The sequence below is a fragment of the Plectropomus leopardus genome, chromosome 18, assembly GCF_026936395.1.
Source record: "Plectropomus leopardus strain MGB_pleo_1.0 chromosome 18, ASM2693639v1, whole genome shotgun sequence".
Lineage (NCBI taxonomy): Eukaryota > Metazoa > Chordata > Actinopteri > Perciformes > Serranidae > Plectropomus > Plectropomus leopardus.
The window spans coordinates 321,221-335,193 of record NC_142193.1 but is presented as its reverse complement, the minus strand read 5'-3'; the positions used below and the strand labels follow the sequence as shown (position 1 = coordinate 335,193).

Sequence of the window (13,973 nt, the reverse complement as noted above, 5' to 3'; positions counted from 1 at the left end):
AGCAAACATCCATCATGGCAGACTAATTTGATCCAAAGGCTTTTCTGAGGGCATATTTCTTGTGAAACAGTTGCACATCATTTCCAGTCATTAGGATAAGTTTTATATTTCTAGCTCATTCCATCTCAGCAATTTTAGCCACAGCCTCTGACAATGAATAGAAACTAGAATGTGAGCGCTGTTTAAAAGTTAAGGCCCATTAAGTGCACCAGGCCACCTTTCAAAGGTTTAGTAACCAATTACACACAAAAGGTCAGTAATACCCAAAATTTTTTCAGGGTCATCTAAATATGGTTCGTACCAAGAGTAGTGGAGAGTTGATGAAATATAGTTTAAAAGAAGCCAAAAATGTCTACCAAAAAATCCAGTGATGTAAAACTTTATAGGCCCAAAATGGTGTAGCCTGTATTAATCAAATCACTATCATCCAAGAAACAGACTGTGCAAATATTGTTTGCTGCACCTTACAGTTCATGAGTTACTAGCCAAAGTGTAAAACGCATAGTTACTCAGTACATGGTGGTACTATTGGTAACATGTACAATACCAGCACTTGTAGTACCTATATCACTCGTTGCTAGTTCAGCTTTCAAATATTACACCTATAGACTTTTGACAATAGCTTTTAAAATATTATATAAAATCACTGAAAGGTATTATAAAATACAAAATTTAATCCATACATCCCATGGAAGATGTACAGTTTGACCTTACAATTAAGTTTCTATGACAAATAGAACAGAAGTAGATGCTAAAAAAAAAACAAGGTACAAGGTAGATTTATTGGCATTTTTCTTTAACGTGGTTTAAGAAGAAATTAAATTAAAGTTGAAAAAATCCTACTACATCTGGAAGAGTACTGGAGAGCATGTCAGAGAGATGTTGGGGAGTGATGGATTTCAGGTTACGAAAGGTGATTTCTCTGAGTAGGCAGGGACGGGGGATGGGGGATGGTGAACTGGATAAGTTTATGGTCATAGAGGGGAAAGAGGCATGGTTTGAGATCAAGTACCGGTAGATTTATGGAGTCGAGGATGAACTTTGTCATGGGTGGGGAAGGTGACATGTTGGGTGAGAGTGAAATTGTCCAGAAGAGTGGCAAATTCAGAGGAGAGCTTGCAGGTGGGGGAGTCCATGTAGTTATTGAGGTCACCGAGTAGAAGCAGGCGTGGATAGAGGGATGAGGCTAATGTGAGGAGTTCAGCGAAATCAGAGAGGAAGGAGGGATTTGGCTTAGGTGTCTGGTAAATGAGGATGATTGTCATGGAGGAGAGGGCCTTGAAAGCAAGGAATTCGAAGGAAGAGACTGAGGGGAGGGTGAGTTCTGTAGTCTGGAAATTCTGGTTGTGTAGAACACATGATGGCAGGTTTCCACCTGGTGGAGAGAAAAACAGTTGGACAGACCTCAGGATACAGTTCTCTGTATGTTGGCTCATGCAGCATGATAAGATTGAATCATTTCTTCATGTGGTAATGCCTTTTTTAGCTCCCACAGTGGTGGTGGATGTGGCTGATGATGATGCTTTAATGGAGGAGGAGATTTTCGGGCCCATCCTGCCCATCGTCACCATTGAGTCTCTGGAGGAAGGAATCGACTTCATCAACCGCAAAGAGAAGCCACTTGCCCTCTATGTGTTCTCTGAAGAATCCTCAGTAAGAACAACGAGCTGTGCATTGTCCCCCATCATAGCTGGAGACAAATTGTTTTTAATTTGACACCACGTTGTCCTTCCTTTCTAAAGGTGGTAAACACAGTACTGGAAAAGAGCAGCAGTGGAGGGTTCTGCTCTAATGATGGGATCGTCCACATGTCCTTGCCAACCCTGCCCTTTGGAGGTGTAGGTAGGTGTGACCCTGGTCTAAAGATTTTCGCACTTCCCAATTTCCTCTGACCTGATGGGTTTTGGGACTAAGAGACACTGTTTGGTGCAATTACAAAATCATGATTTGTATCCCAAGGCACTGGGTACATTATTATAAATTCAAACAAAAACTATAATACTGGATTAATGACTAACTCAAACAAAAACAAATGTATAAATCTCATCAGCCAGAACATTAGTGTTTAGACGTGAGGTGGATGAAGGAAAGGTATGTGTATGCATGATCTGATATCCCCAAGTGTTTCCCCTGGATCACTGAATAATTTGTATGTCCTGGTTTCACATTAATACCAACCAATCAGCAGCAATTCATAATTGTGATGTCATTCACATGCTCCATGCAAATATTTGCCCATTAAAAAAAAGAAAAGAAAGAAAGAAACAACCCATTTAAAAGCCAATCCAGTAGGAACCTGGTAGGTCTATTTAAAGAGAAAGAAATAGCCCCAATGTGTATGATGTAGATTTTATAGGACTTGTGGTAACAGTAGCTCTATTTGCTAAGCTATAAGCTAAACGTTAGCTCTACCTGCTAGAAAAGTAAGCTAAGAAAAATGTGCACAACATTACAGGCTTTTCACACCAGAACTGGTTCACGACCATCTAAGACCATCAAAGACTAGCCAAAACCAGCTAAAGCCAGTACCAGCATCAGCTGGTTTTGGCTGGTCTTTAAATGGTCTTTTTATGGACTTTGATGGTCGTGACCCAGTTCTTGTTGGTCTTTGATGGTTTGACATACCAGTGTAACCAGCCTGTTAGTCCAGGATTCACATTACAAACAACCAACCAACAGCAATTCTCAATTGTGATGCCATTCACAATGCCCCGTGCAGATACCCACCCATGAAGAAAAAAGAAACCACCCATTTCAAAGCCATTTAAGCAGCATCACACACAGAGATTTGCTTGGATTTTTAGCACATTTTATTACTAAATATATATTTAACCTCTGTTGGATGTGTTTAATGAAAAAGAAATATGCGTAAAAAATAGATGTTATAGAACTTGTGGTAACATTAACTCTCTCTGTTAAGCTAAGCTAAATGTTAGCTCTGCCTGCAAAGCTAAGCTAAGCAGGCTAAAATGCAGCTTCCTTTAGGCTACAAACTGTTTGGGGTTTGGGAAATTATTATATGTAAATAAATATTTGCAAAAAATAGACGTTACAGGAATCGTGGTAATGTTAGCTCTACCTGCTAAGCTAAGCCAAACAAAGCGAAACAGGCTAAAAGGCAGCTTGCTGTTAGCATTACCTGCTACGCTAAGCAGGCTAAAATGCAGCTTCGCCTCTAAAAGCTATTTTAGGGTTGGGGAATTACTATATGTATTTAAACTCTGTGGGTTGTATTCAAGGGGAAATAACTATGTGAAAAAAAGATTTAATAGGAATTGTGGTAATGTGTTAGCTCAGGGGTCGGCAACCCGCGGCTCTAGAGCCGCATGCGGCTCTTTAGCGCCCCCATAGTGGCTCCCTGGTCCATAGATCCCAAAGGGAAAAAGAGAAAGATAGCTGATGAGAACAGAGGATTCAAGGAAGAATGGACCAAATCATTTGCTTTCATTGCCAGTGCGGAAGGATTGCCTGCATGTTTGCTTTGTAACGAGAAGTTGTCAAATAACAAAAAGAGTAATTTGGAAAGACATTTCCAGGGAAGGCATGCTAAATTTGCAGCTGACCACCCAGTTGGGAGTGAGAGAAAAAGTGCGATTGCAGTACGTCTGGAGAAATTAGAGGAGCGCAAAGATAGATTTAAGAAGTGGATTGCATCTCCAAACTCCACTACTGCTGCAAGTTTTGTTGCAACCCAAGAGATAATAAAGCGTGGAAAACCGTTCACAGATGGTGATTACATGAAGGATTCATTCATCAAAATATCAGAGCACCTATTTTCAGACAAACGGGTGAGAACACAATCCTGTCATAGGCACATATTTAGTAACAAAGTGCCTGTTTTTATAAAGAGATTTCTGATTTTTGTCAGTGGAATGACACTTAGGGATATTATTGTGTTTTATTCGAAGATGAATCAGTGGACAAAAGGCTAAGCTTGGAAAGCCAACTATTCTCCACAACAATAGAGCAGAAGTGCATGGACAGACATGGCAGATGGATAGATGATGACACTTACGTGACGTGGACCCTCACTGATGTGTGCTTTAGGCCAGCTCTAAGGGCACAAACCAACGTACATTATTTTATACAGTCTATGGTATGAAATTGACTTGACTTGATAAATCTGCAATTGAGGATTAAATAATCTTTGGCATCTCTGGAATAATCTAGTCCAAACAAGACTAAATATAGTGGATTTTGATCTGGACCTGGTCAGATGTGGTCAACATCATATATATTTGGAAATAGCTTTTAGACAGTGTTGAGGCTTTACTTAAAACGTCTAATATGCTTTCATCTCAGTAGGAGGGGCAAACAGCTGAGAATCGGCTGTTAAGCATTCAAAATTATGCTCCCCTTAACTCTCCCCTTTACTCTCCCCTTAACTGCTGACTTCGAAGCTGCCAATTGGAGGCTTTGCATTGTTTACTTAAAGCAGGTGTACTGTACTTCAGGCTGTGGGAAGAAAGGCTGGTCTGTTTTGCTGGCTCTCTGTAATGTTAATGTTACACTTATCTTGAGTGTACAGATTGACCAAAGTAAGGAAATGTATTCATCAAAATAAGTGAATGAAATCATCAAAATGAGGGAACAAAATGTAGGCAGATTTAGTAAAACACAGCTTGAGAGCAGGCGTTATTTCAGTGCGATAAAGCCAATGTCAGGTCACAGAGGTTGTTGAATGATGCTTTCTTTTATCTGTAGTCTGATTAAGAGAGAAGGAAACTTAAGGTAACTAAGTTAGGTTAAGGTTAAGGTTAAGGTAACTAGTTTTACCACTTCGCCATTGTATGCACTTTTTTTTCAACTGGTGATCTGATTTTGGCCACTTGTTTCAGGGGCCAGCGGTTGGGGTAGTTATCACGGCCGCTGGGGCTTCGAAGCGTTCAGCCACCGGCGGGGCTGCATGCTGCGTGGCTGGGCTTTGGAGAGACTGAACGGCCTGCGCTACCCACCTTACACAGAAGAAAAGCTGAACTGGCTGCGCTGGACCACCTCAGCCAAGCGCAGCTGCACACTTATGTGATGAACAGCCGGCTGTGCGTGTGTGTGTAAAGATCGTCAGAGTTTTTATACTGTATGAATGTGAGTGTTGGGGAAATTCAGATAGAAATGGGATTCACCTTTCCTTTTTACTGTATTGTGGGTTGTGTTTGTATATATTAACAAAGTGGATGTTGTTATATCCTTCTTCACAGTGTTCATCATACTAAGCAGACCCCTATGACACTAAGTAATAATCTTTGTCACTATTGTATTATGATTTTCTATCTACAGTGTATTAAGAATATATCCCACCCTGTATTTTCTCCTGTGGAAAAAATCTTTTGATATTATTTCGGGTATTGTTCTCAACACAGATTACATATAAACCAGGCTGCTTATTTTATTGATCAAACCACTGAAATGTTTGCCTATTTTTATTCTTTTTCACCAGCATTTTTATGTAGTGACAATGGTGTTACATTGTTTTTAATAATCTCCTTTGATTGTTGTAAAGTTTTGTTCAATGGGTTTATGTCTTGGTGTTTGTCTTGGTGTCAGATGTCTTTGTGTGGGTTTTAATATTGTTTTCCACAAAATACTGTGAATAAATTTGAAATTCCACTTTTAATTGCAAACAATTGATTTAGAAGTTATTGTCCTTCAATAGAAGCAAACAGTCCTTATTTGTTCACTCTGACACTTCAGAGATGTTAATTTACAAAATATGTAGCATGAACACATTCACATGCATTTGTACGAAAGGAGGAACAAACATATTTTCACAACTTAAGCAGAATCTCATTTGACTCAGAACAAATATGAATGCAAATGAAGATAATCAGAAACATTTCCTTTTACATCTTAAATGTTTTCCTAAGCTATGTCTCTGTTTAAACAGGAACTCAATGGTGTGCAACTGTTGTGTATTTTTATTATGATATTATTCTATTTTTATAAATTAAAATTTTTAAATAAATAAATATATATATATATATATATATATATATATATGATATATTAGTGTTCCTATATGTTGGGGATTACTTACACACCCATATACACATATAATTAGTTACACACTGTACTCTGTGTGAACATGGTTTGCAGAAGTATGCAGAAACCATTTCATATAAACAACTTCTTCTGCCAAAAGGTCTGTTTTGGTGATAGGAGCGTAGAGACACAATGTGGTGGTGTTCCTGTTAGATTCTAAGAAAGCAGTCCAGAGGGAAGGCCTAATATAGTTGGATCACTGTTGTTTTGTGTGGTTAGGAGGGGCTAGCCAGTGAGAGACACTGAAAGTTTGACATACCTCTGTTAAGCTATAAAAGATGTGAGATGTATTAGAGGAGTCGGATTTTCTATGTGTCCGCTATGGATGACCCCATCACTTGTGCGCACCCTCTGTGTTTGATGAATAATTAATAAACAAGGACTGCTATAAGTGTAATTTCTGCCTGTATGATTTCTAAACAACTACACAAATTTTGGCGCCCAATGTCAGGCACAGTGGGGCTGAATAAGTCGAGTCTTTAACTCTGCAGGCATGGCTCTGACTGAGCAGGTAGCAGCACCCTCCAAAAAGAATGGCCACCCAGACAAGGTAGGAGCTTTTAACATCTAAAAAATATGCATAAAGCTCAGTCGGGAGATTTAGTCAGGGTGAGGTCTGCTCTGTATGAACAGTGAGCGCTGGTAAGACCGAACAAATTTGGCTCACTTAAAGGGCTACTTAGGCCATGGTAGGATGGGCTGGTGCGCAAATTGATGTGCATGCTGTGTGTTATTGTGTTATTAATCCTACATACTAGATGTATGCATGTGTGCATTAATTTGTGTATGTGCATAATATGCATTGCGTGTTTAGGTGAACAGTCCTATGCATAAATGAAATGCATAAAACAGGATCTATAAAGAGCTGAGACAGCTGTAAATAAAAGTAAAAAAGACAGAAAAAAAATAGAAGACAAGGCCAATCGGCAGAAATAGGGATAAATTTGGATGTAGTAGTAGTAGTTATAGTTGTAGCAGTTATAGTAGTGGATCTCGAGACAAAGTGAATGTGTGTGTGTGTGTGTGTGTGTGTGTGTGTGTGTGAGTGTGAGGTCTTTGTGTGGGATGAAGATTGTGTGACTGGCTCCATGCACATAGAGAACAGTGATACAGAGGAGAGGTGTTGAATAATTAGGTGGCTGTATAGTCATGAGGTTGCAAAATCTTGTACATCAGCGCTGTGTAAATAAAGTCAGTAAAATAATGTGTGTGTGCGGCTGTGTGAGGGGACAGTGACTACAGATATGTATCTAAAGATTTGTGTTTCAGTAGTTGGCTCCCTCCGCACTGTACAGCTCCCTAGTGTAGGCTACAGCTGGGTAATTGTACAGAGATAGAAAGTTAGATATTGTTGTGGTTAGCATTACATTTGTAAATAATGTGTATATAGTGTGTATGTTAAATATCACACTTATTCTAATACAATAATATGCTACATGTGAATGAGTGAAGACTTTGTGTGTGGAGTTGAATAAGAAAAGGAAAGGAAAAAGAAATGTGTGTGGCGTTTGCATGCCTGAATCCTAAAAGAAAAGACAAAGATTTGGATTCCTAATTTCTTGTGAGAGAGCAGGGAGAAGAAAACCCTGTCCTCAAGTCTTGGCTGTAAGGGTGTTACAGATCACACTCATAAAAGGTGGATAACTAGAGATGAGTAAAGCTCAGAGTAAAGTGGGATCTGATGAGGACACTGGTCCTAACTTCCTTCTACCAAATGAAAAATATAGCATTGCAAAGGGTGAAAGGGGTCAATCCGAGAAGTGGGTGGAAATGGGCTTCCTAGCCTTAGTCAAAATTTTGCTGGACCAGCTTAACGCATGTTTGGAGGCATGGAGAAGGAGCAGCTATGTCTAGAAAACTGTAAAAAACAAATAAGCTGTGTACATGACCAGAATGCACACAGTGCCAACGTGTTAAGAGGAAAGGGGTATTAAAGAGATTAAGGACAGATATGAGAAATAAGAACAAACTGATGAGCAGAAGTAATGTGTAAGAGCAAACTTACAGCACATTGTATCTTTCTTTGACTGAGGCACACAAGTCACAAGACCCATACTGGTTGGACCAGATATTGACTCTGCTCCTCCTCCATGTGCTCCAGCTAATGCAAACGCAGCAAAGGACACAGACCCGGTTGCTGAAAGAACTGTCACCCAACAAAAACAGAAGAAGCATCAGAAGATGAGTGGAGGCCGAGTTGCTGTCAGAGACTGAATGTTACACCAGTGTGTGGACTTTTGAAAAAAGGGACCGAAAGCTGGAAGCGTAGCCTTGTCACCTGCTGACCATTTGTAACCTGGTCATGGAAATGTCAAAATGTCAAGGACGGAGGCAACAGGCCAAAAAAGGTCAGTGCTGGTGTTTAGACCATTGTTGGACTGGGACACCATCAAGCTGGTGTTGAACTGAGACGTCTAGTGAGAGGAATGCCCAACCCAGGTTTACATGTACTGTGCTGAGCAATGACCGGGCATGGCAATGGTCAGAAAGGCAGCAAAGGACAACTGATGGGACACTGGTGTAAAGACTGTTCAAGCAGCAAGAAAGGAGAGAGATGCAGGTCTTGTGCCAGACTGAGAGCAGGGGGAACCCCAGTCATGGAGAAGCCTACAGTGCATACACAGACACATAAGTATGGGTGAGTGACAACCTCACATTGATACTGATAAGATAGTGAATGCCATAGAATGCACTGAAGTTAAGATTAAAATCAACAAACCTGAAACACTTACATTTCACATTTGCAATTCCACTGACAAACAGCATAGGAAATTTTCGGGCTAACCTTGAATATAGCAGTTGATTTAGAAGTTTATGTACATTTATTGTACATTTATCTGTCCTAATAGCACCAACATTGATAGTGGTAGATATTGCAAAATCATGAGTGTTTATCAGTATAAAGGAACCTCACTACACACCCACCTTGTGCATACTTGCTGATGCTATGACAAAACACATTTGATGTTATCTAAGCATTGGGCCTCGTGCAGTAACATTCTCTAAAATGTATAGCTGGTGGTGGATGTAGACATTTTTCATACATGTCTCTTAACTTTCTGGTGAGAGAGAAAAAACTCAGCTTTAAGTGGAATAAATGTTTTAATGTCTTATCCAGATGTGCTCACTTAAACTAGCTACTGTTTTGATGAGTATACACAAAGTCAGTGTGATGCACTGAGGTATTAAAAGTGCACGTACACAGAGGGTTAAATTAATTCAGTGAATTTAAATAATTTTACGACCCTTATGAGGACAAGAGGTTACAGAAAATGACTGACTGACTGACTAAATAATTTTAATAATTAAGGGAGTAGTGAGTCTAGAGGAGTCATGACAGAAGCACACTTTCTAGCAGGGAGAGAAAAGAAAAAGAGAGAGCTTCAACAACATTAGTTGAATATTGACTCTAGATGTAATTCAGACTTTGTATACAAACCACACAATAATACCTTGACCATATGTCAAGGTTTGACTGCTAGAATCCATCCAAAAAATAACAACTAAACTCACAATCTAACCCCACAAAACTGACTCTCGAAGTATTTCAGCGGTCTAAGCTTGAATATGTCCCTCTGCATAATATATGTTTATGTACCCATAAAGGCACATAACACTTTATCATTTATTTTCCACACTCAGACAAAGCAGAGGAAAAAGGGGGGAAAGGGAGGAGATCCTGCAGTCAGCATTTTGCAATCGCCCCCTCCCCTCTTCCTCACACTCGGCTCACTTAACTCTCTCGTTGCCATCTATTCCACTAGAACACACATCTGGCCATCATCTTGACAAGAACCTTAATTTGTAAAAGTAAACCTATGCTATTTGGGAAATGAACAGTATAATATTTCTTTCTGAATGATAATTGAAGAAAGCAGGCTTGGATTATAGAACTCAAGAAGTGGGAAACTAACCTTAAACTTGGGTTTTAGTACAGCATTTGAGTAAAGGTACTCAGTTGCATTCCTGCTCTAAAACATCTCTAAATTTGGTTTGGTGATGATATTTGTGTATTCAGGAAACTCATTTTTCCTTGTCTTTCTCTCTGTCTCAGAAAGACTCATATAGAGCTCTGTGTCGACACATGTTGCTGGCCAAGCCTGCTGGATGGCAGTGGAAGGATTTGGGGACGTATAGGTTCACATTCAGATGCAGATCCCACAGACTGGGATCCCATAACGCTGCGCAGCTAAAGGGGTGATGGAAACTGGTGTAAAATAAGCTAATTTCTGTCATAAATAGGATACACACCATGGTCCAAGAAATGCTGGTTGTGATTATCTGTCTTCTATGTCTTGAATATCTGCGTGAAGTGAAAGTATGATATGTGAAACGCGAAAGGTATTTAACCTTTTGTGTGTTGCTGCAGGCTGGAGCTACTTTTCCCAGGGGTGACTCTTCTGCATCAGGCGCTGACTAACGGCGTCCGTTGTTGATCCAGCAAGTGTGTTTTGAATATTACTGTGTATAAAAATTCCAGTACTGGTGTGTACTCGATTTCCAAAATAATGTCAGCATGAAAGATTAAAAGAGGCCTGAGAGACAAGTACATTAGCACTGTAACAACATTTGGCAAAAATAATGGTCACAATGCTAGTTTAAGTGAATTGCAATGGGTTCAGCAATAAGTGACCTTTTGTTGAACATGTGATCACAGCAGAGGGTACCTCCCTCATGGATGGCATTTTCCTTTTCAAATTTGCTTATCTTTTTTAAATGATAAGAACTATTTAGCGGAGCGTTTTCTGAAAATAAACACGAAATTTCTTTTTTATATAAATTATGTCACACAATGTGCATACTTGGAGGTGAAATTGGATGATTGAATTTTAATCTAATTTATCAGTCAAATAATGCAGCCATATTTCTTTCTAATTTTACTTACAGTATGTGAAAATGCGCATTCTTGAAGATGAAAATTAAAATGCAAATTGGATGATTGAATATTAATGTCATTTATGAGTCAGCTAATGCACCCATATTCTGAAAATCAAAAAGCATGTCTGTTAATGCATTTGTATCAGAATTACTGAGCAAAATGGAAGATATGGACCTCAGTGCTGTTGCCAATATGCTTCTCCAGCGAAACTGCTGTGACATGTACAGGAGGAGGGCACGACTGCGGAGGCTGATAGAATGCTGATGCTGGTTTTGAACATAGATCACAGAGCATGCCTAAATTAGCATGGATCAAAGCATAACTGAAACGCTCCTGCATTCCTGATGCTTTTCTGTGCAGAATATTGGCATCTTTCCTTTAACAACAATAATGCTTCGCTAGGTGCAAAAATGCAAACCATTACTCATGTATTCACACCATTTTATTTACACTTTATTTGTTCTTTTACACGAAAGCAAAATATATGCCACCCCCAACACCCACATTCCTGTGAGCCAGATATATCTAGATCAAAAAAAGGATGTACACTTTGACTACTGCCTGTCTAGGGCATCTGTTAAGGCCTTGATGGCTCCTCTCAGGAGGGAGAAGACCAGTGGCTGGGTCCAGGATGTGGAGGCCCTCCATGTGGTGTACTGGCTGGCAAAGGGTTTATCATACACCACCATTCCCTGAGTCTGATGTACCCAAAACAACAGTGTTTGATATTATGCATTGTGAGTGTAATGCCATATTTGGTCTCCCGAACAAAGTGGTTCACTTCCCCACCCTGGCACAGTTTGCTGAAGTAGGCCATGTCTCCAACAACTTGTCTACAGCCCAGTTATCAATGGGTGCCATGTCAGCATCAAGGCTCCCTGTGGACCACACCAGCAATATTACCTCAACAGGAAACTTTTCCACTCTGTCCAGCTCCAGGCGATCTGTGATAGCACTGGCAGATTCCTGGATCGGTTCACCTTACCAGGGTAGTCCAGTGTAATAGTCAATGACTTCGCAATCAGCTACCTTTACTTCCAACATGCAACACACTATCTAGTTTGATGTAGCATTGACAGCACAAATCCCATGTATAGGTAACGATCATTAAAAAGGCCCTTGACATCTTTTCTAGATGTGCCATCAGGCACTAGACTGCCAATTAAATTCTACCCTGTCTTGTTCCAGGGTTGATTGATATCTAGAGATGAGTTAGGCAGTAGTGAAATCAGTGGTCAGGGACAGCTGACAGGTGTGCTAGGTTTGTGTTTGTGGATTGAAGCAAATGGAAAGAGCGAAAAGAAAGCCGCATTTGTGGGCTGGATTTGAAGGAGCCTTCGAATTGGGACTGACTTTGTGCAGTGTTGTGACATAATCGGCTTTCGAATGCAGCCTGTATTCAAGCTGCCACTGCTGCTGACTGAGAGACTGTCTTCACGGACCAAAGCCTGGCCAGGCGGAGAGGGCCGGGGGTCTAAGGGGTCCATGCCCACTTTGACTGTCCACAAACCCATGGGCATCACACCCATAGGGGATGGTGGTTTTGCAACACCCCCACTTTCACAATAAGGTGATTTCACCCCCCCAACTTTTTCCTAAGGTGTCATTTGTTAAACCGTTTGCCCGCCCTCGCGGTGTACCAGTGTACTAAAATGAGTGCATCTCAATACCCCATGAAAACCCATCGGCCAAGTTAGGTTGACTGACAGCCATCCAGCCAATCACAGCCATTTGACCAAACCCACTAGTTCTCGTAGCCGGGGAAAGTAAACAGTTACTCAAGCAATCATCACTTGCCTCTGCTGACAGGAAAAGAGCAGAGGTTTGAAACACTCATTTTGCTAATTAAAATGTATGATTTTGTCTGTAAATAATAACACTATGTCTTGCTTTGTGGCATTTCAGCTAACATTAAGCAAGTCAGGTGGCAAACTAAGTTAATACAAGCCAGATAAAGTTAATGGGTCAAACTGACAATTTCAAGAGACATCCACTGATTTTGATATTATTCAACATCATCATTATTCTTTTTGTTAGGAATGCCGAAAAGGAAGAATCAACAGACCACTGACTTCTTTTTCAAGTCAAGTTGTGATGTAAGCGGAGTTATGTGACAGGAGGGAAACAAAAAGCTTTCAGTTATAGGCCTACACTTATTGACCATATTACTTTGAATATAAGACACTATTTTATTCTTGAAAAGAAATCTTAGAAGTAGGGAGTCGTATTATATTCAGAGTACAGAATTTACACGTAGGGCTACCTACCTACACTCATCAATAGCTTAACTGCTGCTTCCCTAATTGGACAACAGACAGCAAACATGGCCATAAATTATGTTAAACGTTATCGTCTCACTCATATGTCCCATCACTACTTGCTCAGACATACTGTCAGTGTATTTATTTGTAATGACTGTCTGAAATCAAAGAAAGCCACTGTAAGTGATTGAAAACTACACTGACATCAGATTTTGATAGACAGTCACTTTCAAAACGGGGGTAAAGACGGAAGAACAATGTGAAGTAAACAAGATCATTTGGAACAAAGCGGTTCGAAAGCTTGTCACGGGGATGATGTTATGATGCCAACTTCAGCATAACTGTTGTAGAATGATTCAGTGTAGGCTTTTCTACATTTTACTCTGCTTATCTGCTGGAGCACACAGCATAGAGCTGTTTTCTCTATATGCAGCAAAACGTCATGTCCACTACCTTAAAGCAACACTCACTGTTGTCAAACAGTCGCAAACCCTAACACTTAACTCTTTCTTATAAAAAACATAGATATAACCAAACTGTATTTAAATCTATATCAAACCTCCACAGTCATCAAAAAATTTAATTGAAGTTTCTCAAAATGTTAGTCTATTCTAAATTTAAGATAAGATAAATTCATTAATAAAGAGAGATTTTGTCTCAAAAATGAATTTTTCTTAATCAAAATTGAGGCTGTAGACATTTGTCCTAAGTTTAGATAGAATATTTCAACACTTCCATTTTCAGGAATATTAATATTGAGTTCTTTATGTAGGGTGTTGGTGAGGAAGGGAAGA

The 13,973-nt window shown here is 39.8% G+C and overlaps 1 protein-coding gene across 1 annotated transcript in view; it reads left to right on the top strand.

Annotated features, from left to right (window-relative positions):
- The window catches only part of aldh3b1 (aldehyde dehydrogenase 3 family, member B1), a 45,105-nt gene extending 39,481 nt beyond the window's left edge, over positions 1-5,624 (top strand). The window contains exons 8-10 of the mRNA XM_042504475.2: positions 1,487-1,653; positions 1,743-1,842; positions 4,839-5,624. Of these exons, the coding sequence (XP_042360409.1) occupies positions 1,487-1,653; positions 1,743-1,842; positions 4,839-5,026 (455 nt within the window). The 3' untranslated portion in view covers positions 5,027-5,624. The remainder of the gene's footprint in view (positions 1-1,486; positions 1,654-1,742; positions 1,843-4,838) is intronic.
- The last annotated feature ends 8,349 nt before the right edge of the window (positions 5,625-13,973 follow it).